Genomic DNA, 23,426 nt, shown 5'->3' with positions numbered 1-23,426 from the left:
GCAGCGATGAGATGAAGCTGGCAATTAAAGCCAAAATTGACAAGGCACAGCAGTCTAACTTAGACAGGGTTAATCCTTCGAGACAGAACCGAGTTTTCGAAGTCGGTGAAAGAGTACACCTGCGCAACAACAAGAGACTAGGGAACAAATTCACACCGCTTTATTCAGAAGAGCGTGTGGAAGCAGATCTGGGAACGTCTGTTCTCATTAAGGGGAAGGTGGTCCATAAGCACAACATCAGATAGGCCTGCCACATTCGCCCTTATATAAGGCTTCGCCAAAGGTTTGCCATTATACCATCATACTGCGGTCCACCGCAAGCGCGAGAATCACCGACTTCTCGCGTGCAAAATACATCCCAGGCACTCGACAAATCTTGCGCGATGATCCCGACGCGGATGATCTTAGTAGAATTAAAACCAATCAAGCATTGCTTATCGAGGCCAACAATAGACAGGTTTTTGTTAATACAGAGACACAGAAACACATTAATTTGTTCACAGACACAGTAAATTGGATCCTCAAGGAGAAAGGGACGGGCTTGTCGACTCAGGTCGTTTGTTCGAAACACTCCTTGCCAGAAATAGAATGCTAATATCCGAAATCCCGGGGAGAATGGGGGAGATTATATAAGGTAAAGTGTCTGATTGCACTCAACTTGGTGAATGCCAGCATGATCCTTATCACTGCTCTCCCCAAGCCGACGCACTACCTCCACGTGGTTCTCCCTGGATTGTCACTCAACACCCGTTGTTTGACAAACTAAAGCGCGCGACGAGAGTCCTAGCTCTTCAAACTAGGTTGTGGCGTAGGACTTGAAATCCACCCACGGAAAACAAATCTTCAGTGAATGTAGCAGATGAAGCCTCGGAACGGAACCAATCTAAAGTTGACGACCATGGCACACGTAAAAAGGACAATGATTTGAGAGTATGCACTTGGAATGTACGCACATTGTACAGACCAGGTGCTGCTCAACAGCTAGCAGATACCCTCAATAAATGTAGGGCTGACATCACTGCTATCCAGGAAATGCGATGGATAGGACAAGGTTGCCTTAGGAAGAAGAACTGCGACATTTACTACAGCTGCCATCCAGAACGGCATGAATTTGGCTGTGGCTTCGTTGTAGGCGCCAGACTGCGGCGCCGGGTCTCTCACTTTCTGCCAATAAACGAGAGACTTGCAACGATCCGAATTACTGCCAAATTCTTCAACATCAGCCTGATATGTGCGCATGCCCCAACCGAAGAAAAGGACGATGTCACCAAGGATGCTTTCTATGCGGAGCTCGACCGGGCTTACGGACGCTGTCCTTCCCATGACATTAAGATCCTCCTTGGGGATTTTAATGCCAAGGTAGGGCGAGAAGACATCTTTGGTGCCACCGTCGGGCAATTTAGTCTACACGAGACCACCTCGAGCAATGGTCTCAGATTAATAGGCTTTGCTGCAGCGCATAATATGGTAGTTCGTAGTACTGGGTTTCGTCATTTGGACATACACAAGGCATCATGGCTCTCTCCTGATCGACTGACCAGAAATCAGATCGATCATGTTGTGATCGATGCAAGGCATGCATCTAACGTACTCGACGTGCGATCCTGTCGGGGTCCCAACATCGACTCCGACCATTATCTTGTTGCAGCTAAGATTCGCACACGGCTATGTGTTGCGAAGGTTGCACGTCGAGGACTGTTGAGAAAGCTGGACATCGGGAAGCTGCAATCACAACGGACAAGGGATGCATTCTCCACTCAAGTCACAGGCCTACTGAGCCGAGCAACTCCAACACCTGAAGACATCAGCAATATGTGGGCACTCATATCCCACTCCCTGCGAACTTCTGCAGAAGAGGTCATCGGATTCCAACGTACCCCAAAGAGGAATCCATGGTACGACCAGGAGTGTCGCGACGCAACAGCTGCAAAAGACGCCGCCTACGGAAGAACACTGCAAGCTGGGGCCACAAGGGCTGTTGTCGAGGTCTACAGGTCAAGGAGGAGAGATGAGAAACGCCTCTTCAGACGCAAGAAGAGAGAACAGGAGAGGCGTGAGTGTGAGAGCATTGAGAGCAGCAGAGACCGGAATGAAGCTCGTAACTTCTACCAGAGGGTTAAGCGTCTGACCCAAGGTTTTAAGACTGGAGGAGTTGCGTGCAAGGACGATGACGGAAACCTAATCACAGATGCAGAGATTGTGCTGAGGTTATGGAGGGATCACTTCTCAAGTCTATTAGCTGGCTCTGGCCATGATGACTATGGAGAGTATGATCCACAAACCCCAATCTATGGTACTGATGTGGACGTACCGACCCCAAGCCATGCCGAAGTCAAGGATGCAACCCAACGACTTAAAAACAATAAAACCGCAGGTGCTGACGGCCTGCCGGCTGAATTGTTTAAGGCTGCTGGTGATATGTTGGTAGGGAGCATGCACAAACTAATCAGCAAGATATGGCTTACGGAGAGCATGCCCGACGATTGGAACCACAGCATGATCTGTCCTATCCTGAAGAAGGGTGATGCCACATTGCGCACCAATTACCGTGGCATTAGTCTTCTTCCAGTCGCATACAAGGTCCTTACGAGCGTACTGTGTGAAAACCTGAAACCCCATGCCGAAGCACTGATTGGACCTTATCAGTGCGGGTTCAGGCCTGGCAAATCCACTATTGACCAGATTTTCACCTTGCGCCAAATCCTGGAGAAGTCCTACGAAAATCAGATCGACACATATCACCTCTTCGTCGATTACAAGGCAGCATTCGATAGTCCCCGGCGAGATCGCCTATATGCCGCCATGTCTGAGCTTGGTATACCAGCAAAGCTAATACGGCTTTGCATGATGACATTGAGCAACACCATCAGCTCTGTCAGGGTAGGAAATGACCAATCTGAAACCTTTTATACCAAGTGTGGTCTCAGACAAGGCGACTCGCTGTCTTGTATGCTCTTCAACATTCTAATGGAGAGTATTATAAGGAAGGCTGGTGTGCATCGGACGGGCACTATTCTAACAAACAGATGTGTCCAACTCCTTGGCTACGCTGATGATATTGATATCATTGGCCGAACCAAGCGTGATGTTACAGCAGCCTTCGGGGCTATTGAAAAAGAGTCAGCTAAAGTAGGACTGGCAGTTAACATGGATAAGACAAAGTTTATGGTGTGCTCTAGCAGGGAATCGCGGCGTCTTGATTCCCAGCTATCTGCAGGAAGCCATAGCTTTGAGTCCGTGAAGGAATTCATTTACCTTGGATCTGCAATATCTAGCACAAATGATGTCAGCCTGGAGATTAAGCGGAGAATCACACTTGCCAACAGGTGCTACTTTGGGCTCAGTAGGCACTTTAACAGTAGAGCTCTCTCTCGACCGACAAAAATAACACTCTACAGGACGCTCATTCTTCCAGTACTCTTATATGGTGCGGAGTGCTGGACAGTGGTGCAATCCGATGCAGCTGCTCTTGGAGTGTTCGAGAGAAAGATTCTCCGCAAAATCTTTGGTCCAATCTGCGTTGGCGATGCTTATCGCACCAGATGGAACCACGAGCTGTATGAGCTGTACGGGGATGTTGATATAGTAAGCCGAGTCAAAATTCAAAGACTCCGCTGGCTGGGTCACATCGCCCGTATGGAAGAAGACGCTCCGGCTCGTAAGGTATTTGATGCGGTAATCGTCGGAAAACGGAGGAGAGGACGACCCCGGATACGTTGGCAGGACCAGGTGATGGAAGCCCTGTCTACATCTGGTGTTACCAACTGGCGAGCGCGGGCCCAGGACAGGAAAGCGTGGAGGCAGATTGTGCAACAGGCTGTGACCCGATAGGGTTGTGATGGCCATTTATTATTATTATATCCGAAATCCCAAATCGTATGCTCACTATTACACTCGCCAAAAACAACATCATAAACCCTATTATTTTCAACCGTAATGACCTAAAGGCTATTTTTGACGAACAGCTCACAGAGGTCCCCATAGTTAGCCTAATGGATGTATCTAAGATTAAAATTTTCCAATCTAATGTCATTAAACATGTCATAGTTCAGTATCCTAGAGTTAAGCTTATTTGTAAGAAAGTCCTGCTTTTCTTGTCGCACACTGCCATACTATGCTACAAACAGAAAACAACATCGTGGCGGAATGTTATGATGGAATCCTAGCAGTCGCTGATTGCGCTTCTACCAACTTGCCCACATTTTTCAAAAAGGCGTCCCACGACATGTAGGCGGGGCGGCTACAAGCTGGACGGGGCCCAGCAATTTGGAACCCCTTACAATTGCGGTCGACGGAATAATAATCGTCAACGAAAATTAACGAGGATTACTATCGATGACGGTCCCACAACATCTATAATAGGGTACCACCTTAGTACTTTCGAGAGGAAGGCGATGAGCAACGACTCCGTGTATCTGAACCTCAACTACGCTGTGAATAAGAGCCCGGGTATTGCGGCCTCCGCTCTAATTAACATCATGGGACACGATCACATACTAAGTTTGCCACTACTACAGCGGTTGAACGAGCATAACCTGCGTTTGATGCAGGAGCTCAGAGATGACTTGTCGGCCGGAGGATTCCCGAAGATTTGATTCGCTGAGAGAGTCGCCGTTAGCCTCGCACTATGCGGCTGAATCCTGCTCCTACAACACTGCAGGCGCAAACGGGAGACGTCCCAGTTACAAAGGTCCATGGACGAATTGGCTGTCACCGAGGACGGCGTCCAATTTAAGGGGGGAGCGTAGGCAACTTCCAGCGTAGGCTGAGCAGGCCAATTCTTATCCAATAATTCTTAATAAGTCGATTCTTAAGTCTAGTTTTAAATTGGATTTGGAATAAAGAGCACTAGCTCGATTATGAAACACCGGCTTTAGCCGTCACATTTATTAAATTTGGTTATAGTGCCTTAAGGGCCGTGACAACGGAGAAAAGTATCTCCCACCGTAAACTTCCGAAGAAGGAAGCAAGTCGAAGCGACCACTCGATTCTCCAGTGGCTGCCAACCTTGGTGGTCACCACTACCCGAACCTTGGGAGCCTTGGGAGCTATAGCGACGAGGGCCACCAGCGGCAGAAAGCGCTGACCACCAGCGCTGACCAGCGCTTCTCTACCTGGTACTCCTCTGCTGGTGGCCCTCATCCGCGGGGAGCCAAAGGTGCTTTTTGCCTACGAAGACCACCCTGAAGAGAAACCCGAAAAGGAGAAGAAGAAGGAAAAAGAAGAGGGATCCAGCTCGTCCAGCAGCAAAAAAAACGAATCAAATAAGGCTGTTGGCACCTAGTGCCAAGACCTACTACCTAATCAAGATGCATCAGCAGGTCACGATATACAAGCATCAGACCTACTAGCCTATTAATAATGTAAGCATAAGCCAACCTACTAACCTACTAAACCAACCTACTAAACCTACTAACTCGGCACTAGTCGATGGCCCTGGAAGCAGAATCAGCGTGATCAGCGGGAAGAATGACCGACTGACCGAGGCAAGCCGAAACCAGCCAGCGAAGCCGAAATGCGTGTGGAAAGCAGTACGTGAACAAACAACCCCTGAGTCAGCAGACTCAGAGGTGGGTGACCCTGGCATTAACCTTAGTTTTAGCACGTCCAGAACTTTGACCTTTCTTAGATTTAATGATGTATAATTTAGCATCATATATAAGAGTTATTCTTCTGAAATAAAGACAGTTCCGAAATCAGAGTCAATCGTCTCGTTACTCAGTGTCCCAGCATACCAGTCTACTTCTAGTGTTGCTCCCGTGAAACGGACCACAAGTAGACCCCAGGTCACCTTATTACTTCGCGTGTTGCTCCCGTGAAACGGACCACGAGTTGATCCCGCGGCATACCAGTCTACTTCGAGTGTTGCTCCCGTGAAACGGACCGCCAGTAGACCCCGCGTTACCTAACTACTCCAAGTGTTGCTCCCGTGAAACGGACCACGAGGAAACCCCGCGGCATACCAGTCTAGCTCGAGTGTTGCTCCCGTGAAACGGACCACCAGCAGACCCCGCGCTCTCTAACCTACTTCGAGTGTTGCTCCCGTGAAACGGACTGCCAGTAGGACCGGCCGATAAGGAATCAGCCGAACCACCATACCACCGGTACTTGAGGAAAACTACCCCAGGACTTCAAGCACATCAACTCCAGCCTGATTACCGCAAGCGTCTGGCCAGCCCGAGCAGTCCCTTGCGGAATCCAGGTAAATTTAGTCAAGACTATTTACGGTCTTTGACTACGACTCCGGGACCTACCGTTACTCCCGTGAGTTCAAGTTTGACGTAGTTGCCGCATAACGCTCTACGGTCGAACAAAGGCCAAGTAGGCCTTGGACTCTCTACCGATCAACATCTAAATTCTTTCCATCCAACCTGTCTTCTCCAGCTAGCCAAGAATCCTTTTTGTTATCACTTCTACTCCTCTTTCTGTCCCTCATTCTCCGTACCTCCGTACACCAACATACACTGCTATAAAAGACGAATCGCTTTTTTTGAGTTATTTACGTTCCTTGGCCAGACACAACAAAAACCTTATTTAGTTATTCCTTTAGGATACAACTGTAGAAAATTAATTTGTCAACTTTTTTTACACGATTTAAAGAAATTAATTGCTTAGACACCTATTAATTAATAATTAATTATGTAACTCCCATGTTTGGGAGGCGTACATTTAAGAATGATGTTTAAATATAATTGCTACTAAAGGAATTAAAACAAACCCAAATAGAAATCAAGCTATTCACGATTTTAAAATTCCAAGTACTCCTAAACAAATTAAATCATTTATTGGTCTTCGTGGATTTTACCGAAAGTTTGTTAGAGAATTTGCAAAAATTGCTAAACCAATGACCCAGTGTCTTAAGAAGGGTTCAAAAATAAATGTCAAAGATAATAATTACGTGGAAGCATTTGAAAAATTAAAAACACTAATAACAAATGATCCAATCCTTAGATATCCAGATTTTGAAAAAACATTCGAATTAACTGCTGATGCTAGTAATTATGCTTTAGGAGCGGTCTTAGTTCAAGAAGGTAGTCCAGTTTGCTATGGAAGTAGAACATTAAATGATCATGGAATTAATTATTCAACTATCGAAAAAGAGTTATTAGCCGTAGTCTGGGCAACTAAGTACTTCCGACCCTATCTATTTGGAAGAAAATTTGAAATTACATCCGATCATAAACCACTAGTTTGGTTACACAATATTAAAGAACCTAATATGAAATTGCAAAAATGGAAAATATATCTTGGTCAATATGATTGTGGTATGAATTACATTAAATGAAAGGAAAATGATGTAGCAGACGCCTTATCTAGGCTACCTAAAAAAGAATCAAAGTAATGAACAACTAGAAGAAACATTTCAAAACGAAGATGATTTAAAAAGTACAGGAGCTACTATACATAGCGCCCAAGAAGACAATGGCAATTGTATTCAGATTACAGAGCGTCCAATTAATGTTTTCAGTCACCAATTAATATTTTAAAAGGGAAATGAAGATAGTCATGAATTAGTCCGGTATTTTAATAAAACAATTAATACAATAAAATATAGAAACATGACGGAACGTACAGCAAAAGACATTATTCTTAAATTTGTATGTGAACACAATTTTGTAATGTAGATAAATAATGACGAGGATTTCGCAATATTTCAAAGGGCTTTCATGGAATTAATTAAACCAATTTTGGGAACAATATTAATGAAAACATCAGTAATACTTCCTAATATATCTACCTACGCAGATTTTCACGAGAAAGTAACACAGGCCGACAATTTCCAACTTTTTTTTTCCTCCACGCATAATTTTACCTGCTCCATAATCTTTAGGCTCCCCTGAACCAAAGTCCAGAACAAACATAGGTTCTATCACCCACCGTTTCCGCGGTACACCTAAGAGAAGAAATTGATCAAATTTTACCATATATTGAATTATGTAGGCCGTTTAATGGCTATGACCATCATTATTTCCAGTACATTTCATTTTTGAAATGTATGTATACCAACTAAAATTAAAAAATGGTATCTAGCAGTTACCATATCTTTGGAATACTCATCCAAAGTTGAAATCTCAGATTTTCTACGTTAAGTTTTGGTCTTCTATGATTTTTCCCCAAACATTTTTCTATGGAAGATTTTTATTTTCTTATTGAAATCAGTAGATCATACCATGTTTTAATTTTGGATTTAAGGAAAAACTCGAAATAATTTTATTGAATTTAATATAGGTGGTTCAACAATATTTTCTTCAATTAAATTGGAGTTTTTAATCTCATATTTTCAAAAAGTCATGGCTATCTACAACTGTTTCTATATTCAAAACGTATCTATTGCAGGTTCAGCTTGTTTAGTAAAGCTTTACAGAAGTTGTAGATAGCCATGACTTTTTGAAAATATGAGATTAAAAACTCCAATTTAATTGAAGAAAATATTGTTGAACCACCTATATTAAATTCAATAAAATTATTTCGAGTTTTTCCTTAAATCCAAAATTAAAACATGGTATGATCTATTAATTTCAATAAGAAAATAAAAATCTTCCATAGAAAAATGTTTGGGGAAAAATCATAGAAGACCAAAACTTAACGTAGAAAATCTTTCATTTCAACTTTGGATGAGTATTCCAAAGATATGGTAACTGCTAGATACCATTTTTTAATTTTAGTTGGTACACATACATTTCAAAAATGAAATGTACTGGAAACAATGATGGTCGTAGCCATTTCACGGCCTACATAATTCAATATATGGTAAAATTTGATCAATTTCTTCTCTTAGGTGTACCGCGGAAACGGTGGGTGATAGAACCTATGTTTGTTCTGGACTTTGGTTCAGGGGAGCCTAAAGGTTATGGAGCAGGTAAAATTGTGCGTGGAGATTTTTTGCTGTTGGCCTGTGTAATTAATATTCATGAGAAAACTATTCATCAAGGTTTTTAAAAAAACATACGACGATTTTAAAGCTAAATAAATTTTAAATACTATTTCCAGATGCACAACAATTAACCCAAAATATAATTAATAAATGTGATATTTGTAATTTATGCAAGGCAGAACATACAAAAGTAGCGTTAACATTTGAAAAAACCCCTGAAAGTAAAAATATCCGTGAGAAATATGTAATTGACTATTATTTTATTGATCAAAGAAAATTTTTAACTTGTATTGATATCTATTCAAAATTTGTTTCAATTATAGAAACTCATACCACAGATTGGATCGAAAGTAAAAAAGCATTACTAACAAGAAAGGAAAGCTAACTTCGGGCGGAGTCGAAGTTGATATACCCTTGCAGTTCAGTCGCAGTCCGCTAGGTGGCGCCACGCATCTTACATTATTAGATATATAGAAGATCGTATATAGTCGGCCGATCCTTATCAAATTTGGCAAATCAGATTATTTTGTCCAAAATAGAATCTGTACCAAGTCCCATCTTTCTAACTTAAAAAACACCAAAGTTATGCCAATTCCGATCGTTCTATGACAGCTATAGGATATAGTCGCTCGATCCTTATGAAATTTTGTACTTAAGATATGTTGATCAAATATAACATGTGTGGAAAGTCCCGACCCTCTATCTTAAAAAACAACGAAGTTATGGCATTTCCGATCAATCAGTTATATGGCAGCTATAGGATATAGTCGACCGATCCCGGCCGTTCCGACTTATATACTGCCTGCAAAGGAAAGAAGGGTGTGTGCAAAGTTTCAACTCGATAGCTTTAAAACTGAGAGACTAGTTTGCGTAGAAACAGACAGACAGACAGACAGACGGACAGACGGACAGACGGACATGCTCATATCGACTCAGGAGGTGATCCTGATCAAGAATATATATACTTTATAGGGTCGGAGATGTCTCCTTCACTGCGTTGCACACTTTTGACCAAAATTATAATACCCTCTGCAAGGGTATAAAAATATTTAATATGTTAGGTAAACCAAAAATAATAAAAATGGATCAAGATCCCGGATTAGTATGCAAATCATTACAAAATTGGTTAGAAAAAGGAAATATTGAGATCGAAATTACTAGTAGCAAGAATGGTATAGCTGATATAGAAAGAGTTCACAAAACAATTAATGAAAAATTACGAATCATAAATACACTTAATGATGCTGTGGACAAACTCATGAATATCGATAAAGCTACATATGTTTATAATCATAAAATAACACATTACCCCTGCTGAAATATTTATTTTCGGTATGGAACCTAATAAAAATGTCCAAAAAATAAAAGAATCAAAAATTGATAAAATTAATGAAAAACGGGAAGAATATGAGGTAGATTTAAATTATGCAAAAGTTGAAAAAGATATGAAACGTAACCCGAAACTTGTTAATCCATTTAAGAAAACAGGAAAGATTATACAAAAAGATGAAAAACACTGGCGGGGAATAATAGGGGTCACAAAGTTATAAAACACAAAAACAAATTTAAAAAACTTAAAAAACGCAATTTTTCTCGTTATTTATTTCCATTTAAGAAAACAGGAAAGATTATACAAAAAGATGAAAAACACTGGCGGGGAATAATAGGGGTCACAAAGTAATAAAACACAAAAACAAATTTAAAAAACTTAAAAAACGCAATTTTTTTCGTTATTCCAGAAATGTTGAAAATTCTGACTGTTGGGACTTGTGCCAGCATCAAAAATCATAATTATTTCTATTTCTATTCTCTCAGTGTAACCAGCCGCAGCGGTCCACTAATTGCCCGTTATCAGCTGCTCCATATTCTTTGTTTCTCCCAGATTCGCATGCGCTTTGTTGTTCTTTTGTAGCGCATGCAGTTTGGGAGCTTTGGTGGAGCTTCTGCGCAAGCTCTTAGGTTTTAGCTCTTGTATATTCGGTTTTGTGGGGATCGGCCGCTGCAGTTGTTTTGGGGTTAAATTGACCCAATAAAATTATTGAAACTGAATTGAGGATTCGTTATTAATTCGGTCGCTATCAAAACGCTGATAGCTCAACATTGGTGACCCCGACGTGATTGCGCTCTAATTGATTTGTGATCATTAAAGTGCTTAAAGGAAACCTTGCAAAGGAAAACTTGTTGCTGTTGTTTCCATTGCATTGCACCTTGCACAAAAACAAATTGCATAATGGAGTCTGGAGATGTAGCTAGTGCCTTGGTTCCTGCAAGCAGGGAAAGGCTTTTGCGGCGAAGAGCAGAGGTGACCTACCAGGAGATGGAAGCCCTGCATAACAAGGTCAAGGCTGCAGTTCAGAAGGAAGATTTGACCATCATGGTACTGGAGCCGTTGGAAATTGCGTTGCGCAAGAAATTCACCGCACTCCAAGATGAGTTAGAGCGATTGAGCTCAGTTGAAGTTGGGAGTGAATTATGCTGGAAGTTCTCCCAGCTTGCCGCTGATGTGCGCTTTGACATTCAGGTGGGAATGGCAAAGCACTCCATGAGGGTACCTGCACACTCCACTCGTCTCGACGGCACCAATGGTCCCACTGCTTCGTCAATAGCAGAACCAACCATAGCGGTGGTGAAGGTGCAGGATGGTCCGTTGGAAAATCGTCGCTCATGCAGTCAGGATTACCCGCTGGACCGCGACATCCAATCGGGTTCTCGGGATTTGAAGTTGGAACAAGCCTTGAACAACGATCACGATAGCCAGGACGTGGGCCATTGCGTCTCATCAGTGGCCCTGCTATCCACCGCTCCCCCCGTGGTCGCTATTTCAACGTCGCATCTGGCAGTTGTCTGCGATGGATTTTCTGAAGCTGCTATACTTAATCCCTCATCTGGCCCGGGATTTGGATTATTGTCACCGTTGCCGATTAAGTCAGCGCCCAGGTCTGACTCCATTCTGGACTCTAGCCTGCACCCTTCCAATGGGGGGAGGTCGCCCGCATCGCTGCTGCCGCCGTCTGCAGCTGCCAAGGTGGCTAAGGCCAAGGTGGCCAAGGCCAAAGATATGGTAACTGCTAGATACCAATTTTTAATTTTAGTTGGTACACATACATTTAAAAAATGATATATACTAGAAACAATGATAGTCATCGCCATTACATGGCATACATAATTCTATATATGGTAAAATTTGATCGATTTGTTCTCTTAGGTGTACCGCGGAAACTGTGGGTGATAGAACCTATGTTTGTTCTGGACTTTGGTTTAGGGGAGCCTAAAGTTTATGGAGCTGGTAAAATTATGCGTGGAGACTTTTTGCTGTTGGCCTGTGTAATCAGTATCACCCCCTATCACCCTCACTTATCACCTTACTTATCCCTATATTTATGACAATGAAGTAGAAAAACAAATAGCAGATATGATTAAACAAGGTATTGTTCGCAAATCTAAATCGTCTTATTGTAGCCCTATAGTAATAGTACCCAAGAAAATGGATGCATCGGGCATTCCAAAATTTCGTATGGCTATTGATTACAGAAGACTTAACGAGATAACTATTGACTATAAATTTCCCATCCCCAATATGGATGAAATACTAGATAAGTTAGGAAAATGTCAATATTTTACAACGTTAGATCTGGAAAAGGGATTCCATCAAATTGAAATGGACCCAAGACCAATTCAAACAAGAAAGAAAAGCTAACTTCGAGCGGAGCCGAAGTTGATATACCCTTGCAGTTCAGTCGCAGTCCGCTAGGTGGCGCCACGCATCTTATATTATTATATATATAGCGGATAGCATATAGTCGGCCGATCCTTATGAAATTTGGCAAATCAGATTATTTTGTCCAAAATAGAATCTGTACCAAGTCCAATCTTTCTAACTTAAAAAACACCAAAGTTATGCCCATTTCGATCGTTCTATGACAGCTATAGGATATAGTCGGCCGATCCTTATGAAATTTTGTACACAAGATATGTTATATGATAATATAACATGTGTGGAAAGCCTCAACTCTCTAACTTAAAAAACACCAAAGTTATGGCATTTCCGATCAATCAGTTATATGGCAGCTATAGGATATAGTTGACCGATCCAGGCCGTTCCGACTTATATACTACCTGCAAGGAAAAGAAGGATGTGTGCAAAGGGTCGGAGATTGTTCCTTCACTGCGTTGCACACTTTTGACCAAAATTATAATACCCTCTGCAAGGGTATAAAAACAGCATTTTCCACCAAGAAAGGACACTATGAATATACTAGAATGCCTTTCGGTCTAAAAAATGCTCCTGCTACATTCCAGCGATTTATGAATAATATTCTTCATGATATAAATAATAAATATTGCCTAGTATATTTAGATGATATTATTATATTTTCAACCTCCTTACAAGAAAATATTCAGTCCCTTCAAAAAGTCTTCGTCCGATTAAGAAAATCCAATCTTAAACTTAAATTAGATAAATGCGAATTCATGAAAAGAGAAACAGAATTTTTAGGCCATATAATTACTACTGAAGGAATTAAAACAAACCCAAATAAAATTCAAGCTATTCACGATTTTAAAATTCCAAGTACTCCTAAACAAATTAAATCATTTATTGGTCTTTGTGGATTTTACCGAAAGTTTGTTAGAGAATTTGCAAAAATTGCTAAACCAATGACCCAGTGCCTTAAGAAGGGTTCAAAAATAAATGTCAAAGATAATATTTACGTTGAAGCATTTGAAAAATTAAAAACACTAATTACAAATGATTCAATCCTTAGATATCCAGATTTTGAAAAAACATTTGAATTGATGCTAGTAATTATGCTTTAGGAGCTGTCCTAGCTCAAGAAGGTAGACCAGTTTGCTAAGCAAGTAGAACATTAAATGATCATGAAAAAAATTATTCAACTATCGAAAAAGAGTTATTAGCCGTAGTCTGGGCAACTAAGTACTTCCGACCCTATCTATTTGGAAGAAAATTTGAAATTACATCCGATCATAAACCACTAGTTTGGTTACACAATATTAAAGAACCTAATATGAAATTGCAAAAATGGAAAATATATCTTGGTCAATATGATTGTGGTATGAATTACATTAAATGAAAGGAAAATGATGTAGCAGACGCCTTATCTAGGCTACCTAAAAAAGAATCAAAGTAATGAACAACTAGAAGAAACATTTCAAAACGAAGATGATTTAAAAAGTACAGGAGCTACTATACATAGCGCCCAAGAAGACAATGGCAATTGTATTCAGATTACAGAGCGTCCAATTAATGTTTTCAGTCACCAATTAATATTTTAAAAGGGAAATGAAGATAGTCATGAATTAGTCCGGTATTTTAATAAAACAATTAATACAATAAAATATAGTAACATGACGGAACGTACAGCAAAAGACATTATTCTTAAATTTGTATGTGGACCCAATTTTGTAATGTAGATAACTAATGACGAGGATTTCGCAATATTTCAAAGGGCTTTCATGGAATTAATTAAACCAATTTTGGGAACAAAATTAATGAAAACATCAGTAATACTTCCTAATATATCTACCTACGCAGATTTTCACGAGAAAGTAATTAATATTCATGAGAAACCTATTCATCAAGGTTTTTAAAAAAACATACGACGATTTTAAAGCTAAATAAATTTTAAATACTATTTCCAGATGCACAACAATTAACCCAAAATATAATTAATAAATGTGATATTTGTAATTTATGCAAGGCAGAACATACAAAAGTAGCGTTAACATTTGAAAAAACCCCTGAAAGTAAAAATATCCGTGAGAAATATGTAATTGACTATTATTTTATTGATCAAAGAAAATTTTTAACTTGTATTGATATCTATTCAAAATTTGTTTCAATTATAGAAACTCATACCACAGATTGGATCGAAAGTAAAAAAGCATTACTAACAAGAAAGGAAAGCTAACTTCGGGCGGAGTCGAAGTTGATATACCCTTGCAGTTCAGTCGCAGTCCGCTAGGTGGCGCCACGCATCTTACATTATTAGATATATAGAAGATCGTATATAGTCGGCCGATCCTTATCAAATTTGGCAAATCAGATTATTTTGTCCAAAATAGAATCTGTACCAAGTCCCATCTTTCTAACTTAAAAAACACCAAAGTTATGCCAATTCCGATCGTTCTATGACAGCTATAGGATATAGTCGCTCGATCCTTATGAAATTTTGTACTTAAGATATGTTGATCAAATATAACATGTGTGGAAAGTCCCGACCCTCTATCTTAAAAAACAACGAAGTTATGGCATTTCCGATCAATCAGTTATATGGCAGCTATAGGATATAGTCGACCGATCCCGGCCGTTCCGACTTATATACTGCCTGCAAAGGAAAGAAGGGTGTGTGCAAAGTTTCAACTCGATAGCTTTAAAACTGAGAGACTAGTTTGCGTAGAAACAGACAGACAGACAGACAGACGGACAGACGGACAGACGGACATGCTCATATCGACTCAGGAGGTGATCCTGATCAAGAATATATATACTTTATAGGGTCGGAGATGTCTCCTTCACTGCGTTGCACACTTTTGACCAAAATTATAATACCCTCTGCAAGGGTATAAAAATATTTAATATGTTAGGTAAACCAAAAATAATAAAAATGGATCAAGATCCCGGATTAGTATGCAAATCATTACAAAATTGGTTAGAAAAAGGAAATATTGAGATCGAAATTACTAGTAGCAAGAATGGTATAGCTGATATAGAAAGAGTTCACAAAACAATTAATGAAAAATTACGAATCATAAATACACTTAATGATGCTGTGGACAAACTCATGAATATCGATAAAGCTACATATGTTTATAATCATAAAATAACACATTACCCCTGCTGAAATATTTATTTTCGGTATGGAACCTAATAAAAATGTCCAAAAAATAAAAGAATCAAAAATTGATAAAATTAATGAAAAACGGGAAGAATATGAGGTAGATTTAAATTATGCAAAAGTTGAAAAAGATATGAAACGTAACCCGAAACTTGTTAATCCATTTAAGAAAACAGGAAAGATTATACAAAAAGATGAAAAACACTGGCGGGGAATAATAGGGGTCACAAAGTTATAAAACACAAAAACAAATTTAAAAAACTTAAAAAACGCAATTTTTCTCGTTATTTATTTCCATTTAAGAAAACAGGAAAGATTATACAAAAAGATGAAAAACACTGGCGGGGAATAATAGGGGTCACAAAGTTATAAAACACAAAAACAAATTTAAAAAACTTAAAAAACGCAATTTTTCTCGTTATTCCAGAAATGTTGAAAATTCTGACTGTTGGGACTTGTGCCAGCATCAAAAATCATAATTATTTCTATTTCTATTCTCTCAGTGTAACCAGCCGCAGCGGTCCACTAATTGCCCGTTATCAGCTGCTCCATATTCTTTGTTTCTCCCAGATTCGCATGCGCTTTGTTGTTCTTTTGTAGCGCATGCAGTTTGGGAGCTTTGGTGGAGCTTCTGCGCAAGCTCTTAGGTTTTAGCTCTTGTATATTCGGTTTTGTGGGGATCGGCCGCTGCAGTTGTTTTGGGGTTAAATTGACCCAATAAAATTATTGAAACTGAATTGAGGATTCGTTATTAATTCGGTCGCTATCAAAACGCTGATAGCTCAACATTGGTGACCCCGACGTGATCGCGCTCTAATTGATTTGTGATCATTAAAGTGCTTAAAGGAAACCTTGCAAAGGAAAACTTGTTGCTGTTGTTTCCATTGCATTGCACCTTGCACAAAAACAAATTGCATAATGGAGTCTGGAGATGTAGCTAGTGCCTCGGTTCCTGCAAGCAGGGAAAGGCTTTTGCGGCGAAGAGCAGAGGTGACCTACCAGGAGATGGAAGCCCTGCATAACAAGGTCAAGGCTGCAGTTCAGAAGGAAGATTTGACCATCATGGTACTGGAGCCGTTGGAAATTGCGTTGCGCAAGAAATTCACCGCACTCCAGGATGAGTTAGAGCGATTGAGCTCAGTTGAAGTTGGGAGTGAATTATGCTGGAAGTTCTCCCAGCTTGCCGCTGATGTGCGCTTTGACATTCAGGTGGGAATGGCAAAGCACTCCATGAGGGTACCTGCACACTCCACTCGTCTCGACGGCACCAATGGTCCCACTGCTTCGTCAATAGCAGAACCAACCATAGCGGTGGTGAAGGTGCAGGATGGTCCGTTGGAAAATCGTCGCTCATGCAGTCAGGATTACCCGCTGGACCGCGACATCCAATCGGGTTCTCGGGATTTGAAGTTGGAACAAACCTTGAACAACGATCACGATAGCCAGGACGTGGGCCATTGCGTCTCATCAGTGCCCCTGCTATCCACCGCTCCCCACGTGGTCGCTATTTCAACGTCGCATCTGGCAGTTGTCTGCGATGGATTTTCTGAAGCTGCTATACTTAATCCCTCATCTGGCCCGGGATTTGGATTATTGTCACCGTTGCCGATTAAGTCAGCGCCCAGGTCTGACTCCATTCTGGACTCTAGCCTGCACCTTTCCAATGGGGGGAGGTCGCCCGCATCGCTGCTGCCGCCGTCTGCAGCTGCCAAGGTGGCTGCTGCTCCAGCCGTGAAGGCTCCCGATCCTGCAATCGAAAGGTGCGCCTACGCGCAATTTCGGAAAGAAGTTTCCTTCCACTTTCGCCACTCTATTGACGCCTGGCTCGAGCGCTCTCTGGATCTGGATGGACACGGCAGCCTGCAACTGAGAATTATGGACCTTGAGATCATCAGCAATATTATGTGATGAAGCTGTCCCATGCCCCTAAGGATTTTTGTTGAAAGATGGAATTCAACGGGGGAAGGATGTTGGGACTTGTGCCAGCATCAAAAATCATAATTATTTCTATTTCTATTCTCTCAGTGTAACCAGCCGCAGCGGTCCACTAATTGCCCGTTATCAGCTGCTCCATATTCTTTGTTTCTCCCAGATTCGCATGCGCTTTGTTGTTCTTTTGTAGCGCATGCAGTTTGGGAGCGTGGCGCCACGCATCTTAAATTATTAGATATGTAGCGGATCGTATATAGTCGGCCGATCCTTATGAAATTTGGCATATTGAATTATTTTTCCCAAAATATAATCTGTACCAAATCCCATCTTTCTAACTTAAAAAACACCAAAGTTATGCCAATTTCGATCGTTCTATGACAGCTATAAGATATAGTCGGCCGATCCTTATGAAATTTTGTACACTAGATATTTTGGTCAAATATAACATGTGTGGAAAGTCCCAATCCTCTAACTTAAAAAACACCAAAGTTATGGCATTTCCGATCAATCAGTTATATGGCAGCTATAGGATATAGTCGACCGATCCCGGCCGTTCCGACATATATACTGCCTGTAAAGGAAAGAAGGGTGTGTGCAAAGTTTCAACTCGATAGCTTTAAAACTGAGAGACTAGTTTGCGTAGAAACAGACAGACGGGCAGACAGACAGACGGACATGCTCATATCGACTCAGGAGGTGATCCTGATCAAGAATATATTTACTTTATAGGGTCGGAGATGTCTCCTTCACTGCGTTGCACACTTTTGACCAAAATTATAATACCCTCTGCAAGGGTATAAAAAGAGTTAGAAATAAAATTAAATAATAAAAAGAAAATATGATAGAAAATTCAGAATTTAATGAAATCATTGGTATAATAAATAAACATACAGAAGTCATAAATAAATTAATACGGGAAGAAGAGGAAAATGAGGCCTTGCTCCTTTTTAGATACTCTTTACACATTTTTCTAGAATACATTGAAGATTTACAAATGGGGATTCAGTTAACAAGAATTGGAATATTTAATCCTAAAGTATTAAAACATGAAGAGTTAGATGACATTAATGAAGAAAAATTATTATCAATAAAGACTTCAGCTTGGATATGCAGTCAACCCAAAAATACTTTTTTTTAGCCCATATACCAACATCTTTTAATGAAACTCAAAAATACAGAATAATTAAATATCCGGATAATTTAGGCCGCCAAATTGACATAAATAATAAATTTGAATATTTTATGAATAATAATAAAAGTGTTTGTTATTTGGAAAATTCTGCAAATCCTTTAGTGGATGGATCTAAAATATTTAGTAACTGACCAATGTATTTCAAAGATCCTTACAAATCAATTAGCAATTTGTCAACACACTTTTATTTCAGAAAAAGAATTTATAAAATGCATTGAACCAAATATTGTAATAACATATAATTTAAGAAAAACGCAAATTAACCAAAATTGTGAATTATTTAATAAAACAATTGAAAGAAATAATATTATACAATTAAGCCAATGTACACTTGAAATAAGAAATATCAACTTTACTACTTCAAAGAATATAAATTAATATAAAATAATATTGTCAAGTACCAATGTAACTCTACATGAACCAACACCAATTTTAAAACTTAAAGAATGGAATGTATTTATAAGCCAAATACTTATAGTTGTAAGCATAACAATTTATATAGTATTCACTTATAAGCGTTTAGCCAACCACAAGGAAATTGTTGTCGAATTCAACAAGGATGTTGAAATTTCTAAAATAGTGGTAAGTTGTGTATCCGCAAATACACTTAATGTATCTGCAAATACCCTAGATAACGAATCCTCCATAAAACCAGTATACCCTGCCATACCTATCAAATCATATATAAACAACATTCCAGAGCCTACTGTGGGAATAATTCAAATAGGCTAGACACAAACCCTTTCCAATAGCATTATCATTGGCATCCAGACATAAACATAGACATAAACCATTCACACGCCTTTATCGACGACAGTAGACGTAAACATCAAACCCCTTTTGCTCCAAATTCATAAACAAGTGCCCATCCTGGGAACCTACATGTCAGCATAAAACTCTGACCAATCAAAACTTTTCAACCAAAGTCCATCTATGCTGCCAGCGTCGCTGTCACCGATAAAAGCTATAGTTATAAGAAAATTGAATTTGTAAAATCAGTTTATAATCAACGATCAATCCAATAGGATATCTTTATAACTCATTCTTGAAATTTAATAATAAAATTTAAAAAAATAAAAATCCTAATTTTTATTTTAAATCGGGAATTAAAACATTTAATTTACATATATTCAAAAAAAAAAGTTGCTCGCGACGGTTGTGGTAGTGAATTCACAAATAACAAGAAAGGAAAGCTAATTTCGGGCGGAGCCGAAGTTTATATACCCTTGCAGTTGAGTCGCAGTCCTCTAGGTGGCGCCACGCATCTTATATTATCAGATATATAGCGGATCGTATATAGTTGGCCGATCCTTATGAAATTTGGCATATCGAATTATTTTGACAAAAGAGGAATCCATTGAAACTCCCATCCTTCTAACTTGAAAAACAACGAAGTTATAGCATAGCCCGGCTAGCTCAGTCGGTAGAGCATGAGACTCTTAATCTCAGGGTCGTGGGTTCAAGCCCCACGTTGGTAATTCTGTAACGGTTTGACACATGTCCTGAAGGTACTTCGATCTACTAACAGGCTCCAGCCGTGCTCAGGGAAAGTGGGAGTTGTTCTTGTACCTTCAGTAGGGACATGTGCCAAACCGTTACAGAATTATGGCGTCCAACGTGGGGCAACGACGCGGCTTTAATTATCCTTTAAGGATATTCGAAAAATATAAAGTTGCAATGCCCGATTTCCTTTAACCTTTTCTTACCCCGAATAGTTTTTTTTTTGTTTCTCTTCATTCAAAGTCAATTCTTTAATTTCCTTTTTTGTTTGATTAGTTTTTTTTAATTGAGATTGTTCATGCTCCTAAGCTGGGAGTGTGTCCCTCTTAAAGGAAGGTAATCAAACAAACTTCTATAGTATTTTGTTTGGATATTTTGTTTTTTTTGATTGAGATTGCTCAGGCTTCGCAAGTATGGAGTCTGTTCCTCTTCAAAAAACAAGCGAAACTCCAGTAGTAATTGTTCATTCCGGTTTTATTTTCATACTTCTACTTGAATTGAGATTTTTTTTGTTTTCGCAAGCTGGAAGCCGATTACGCTTCAAGGAAGAAATTCATTAAAATTTTATTAGAATCTTTTGGTCATTTTTGGATTGAGATGGTACAAGCTTTGGACGAACGGAGCTTTTCCCTCTCCAAATAAGACATTTGAAATTAAATAAATAATTTTGGTTCCTTGAGAGAAGAATAAAATATAAAAAATAGGCTTTTAACTAATGGCGAGAGTTCTGAAGGATAAGTCCCAATTCGAATTTATAAATAATAATTTGATAACGAAAATTGATAATTCACCTTTATCGATCAACAGTACCCATACATATATAATTTCTTTACGTAACAAAACATCCATTACCCCACTAAAATTATTAGGCAAATTTAAACAATTGTAATAATCATTCAATATCATGGCGGTTAGACGAAGTCTTGAAAATATCCCTACATTGTCACAGCCCAGGGAGTCTCATACTTGCAACATTTGCAATTAAGCTAATGAGGAAGCAGAATGGACTATAACCACATGTAGGCATCAATTCAATTTGAGGTGTCTCACAACTTGGCTTGAAACCAACGCCACTTGTCCACTCTGCAGAAGGGAATGTAGTAGAAGCGAATTAGGGAATCCTGAAGCAGGTGAGGCCCGACAGTTGATCGAGGTAGTGCCAGCGACTGGCAATAGTCCGCGTACAGGCACCATTCCGCGTACACGGCCTCAGACCAGGCAGGGCTCTCTTAATGATCGAATTGCCACCACCATTCCCAGGGTAACTCAGAATACCAAGCAGAATCCCGAAAGGGCGAACCATACGCGAAGTTCTTCGGCTGGCAACGGAGTCTCAGAAGAGCAGGTACACAAAATAATAGCAGGGGCCTTAGAAAATCAGATGTCGAGCTTGGCAGCGTCAATCTCTAATCAAATTAGTGCCACAATGGCAAATTTAAATTTGGGTCCAAGTCGTAGAGGATCACGGGGCGAAGTTCCACTCGAATGGGATAATGAGGTACCCAGGTTTGTGTCTAGGGGTATCCCACCTCGCGATAATTTCCGAGAAAACGTTCCGTCAAGAAATCGTTTAAGCAATCACTCAGTAGACAGACCAGATAGAGTATCTAGTGTAATTTGAAATTACTAATTTCAAACTGGAACCTCAAATTTAGCGGATCCAATGGGGAAATCCCTATCGAGGATTTTATATATCGAGTGAATATTTTAACCACTCAGTGTCTAGATGGAAATTATGATTTGCTGTTTCAATTTGCAAACTTATTATTTACGGGTCCGGCATTGAAGTTTTATTGGCGAGTGCATCGGTCTCCCGATCTCAAAAATTGGTTTTGTTTGTGTGACCGACTTAAGGAAAGATATCAAGATCAACGATCAGATCGCGATATCAAAGAATCTCTACGATGTCGGAAGCAGGGAAACACCGAAACCTTTGATGACTTCCTAGATTCGATGTTAGGGATCGTGGACGCTTTAAGAGATCCGTTGTCTGACACCGAAATAACGGAAGAGGTCCGACATAATCTTAGGGCGGAATTGAAACACGAGTTGTTGCATGTTCCAACACCAACCTTGGCTGGGTTGCGCACTGAATGCCACAGGCATGAAGAGTTCTTCAAAGGATTTCGGAATAGAGCCGTCCCGCGAACAAATACTCGACCTTCGCTTAACGAAATTCAATTCATTAACCAGACGGAGGAGGATTTTGATGGCGACCAGGAATCAAATGAAGTTTGTGCCATTCGTTCGACGGACAAAATCAAATGTTGGAACTGTGACGAAATAGGCGAATACACGAAACTGTGACGAATACATCGTTATCGAGATTGTTTAAAAAATCGTCGTATATTTTGTTATGGGTGTGGGCCGATTAACACTTATAAGCCCAATTGTTCGAAATGTCATCCCGGGTCGGGAAACCGATCTCGGGATATTCGCCAAAACCATTAAGCGAATATCCTTTTCAATCTCGGAACCAATCAAATCAGAACTCGATAAAGACGAACCTAACGTAAACCCTATCAAATTTACTCCCTATCATATACGTTTAGACAAACTACTATCGGACGGTGAAAATAAGGACAGTTTAACAGCCTCAAGAGTCGTAGCGCTGAGCGCATTCAAAATTATTTTAGAAACGTTCGGGAGCTAAAGAAAGTCGTAATTTCATCACTCTTACACAAGCATAACGACATTCGTCCCTTTTCACAAATACAAATATTAGGTCAACCATATTTAGCTCTGCTGGATAGCGGAGCCAACAAAAGTGTAATAGGTGGTGCTTTAGCAAAACGCATACTGTCGGAGAAAAATAATTTTAAGTCCCGAAAGGGGATGGTAAAAACCGCCGATGGGCAAATGCAGAATATCGCTGAAGTGATCACCGTATCATTGACGTTTAACACCAAGCATGACAACATAGAGTTTCTAATAGTACCGTCAATAAATCAGGATGTTATTTGCGGCATGGATTTCTGGAAGAAATTCGGAATTTCCTTATCTTTAGTGGGAAATATAAGTGAGATAAACCAAACGGAAGGCGAAACGGAAAAAGACCAAATTCATCTTTCTC

The 23,426-nt window shown here is 40.0% G+C and overlaps 1 protein-coding gene and 1 non-coding gene across 2 annotated transcripts; both read left to right on the top strand.

The window, feature by feature from the left end:
- Window positions 1–1,032: 1,032 nt before the first annotated feature.
- LOC123258210 lies at window positions 1,033–4,595 on the top strand. Its single transcript, XM_044718083.1, has 3 exons — window positions 1,033–3,343; window positions 3,416–3,794; window positions 4,214–4,595. Exons 1-3 carry the CDS (start codon window positions 1,033–1,035, stop codon window positions 4,593–4,595), a joined length of 3,072 nt encoding a protein of 1,023 aa, XP_044574018.1.
- A 15,663-nt stretch (window positions 4,596–20,258) lies between these two features.
- Trnak-cuu lies at window positions 20,259–20,338 on the top strand. Its single transcript has one exon. It is a non-coding gene; the product is annotated as a tRNA-Lys (tRNA).
- The last annotated feature ends 3,088 nt before the right edge of the window (window positions 20,339–23,426 follow it).

Source organism: Drosophila ananassae (assembly GCF_017639315.1).
Source record: "Drosophila ananassae strain 14024-0371.13 chromosome Y unlocalized genomic scaffold, ASM1763931v2 tig00000106, whole genome shotgun sequence".
Classification (NCBI taxonomy): Eukaryota; Metazoa; Arthropoda; class Insecta; order Diptera; family Drosophilidae; genus Drosophila; species Drosophila ananassae.
This window is presented reverse-complemented; position numbering and strand designations above follow the sequence as displayed.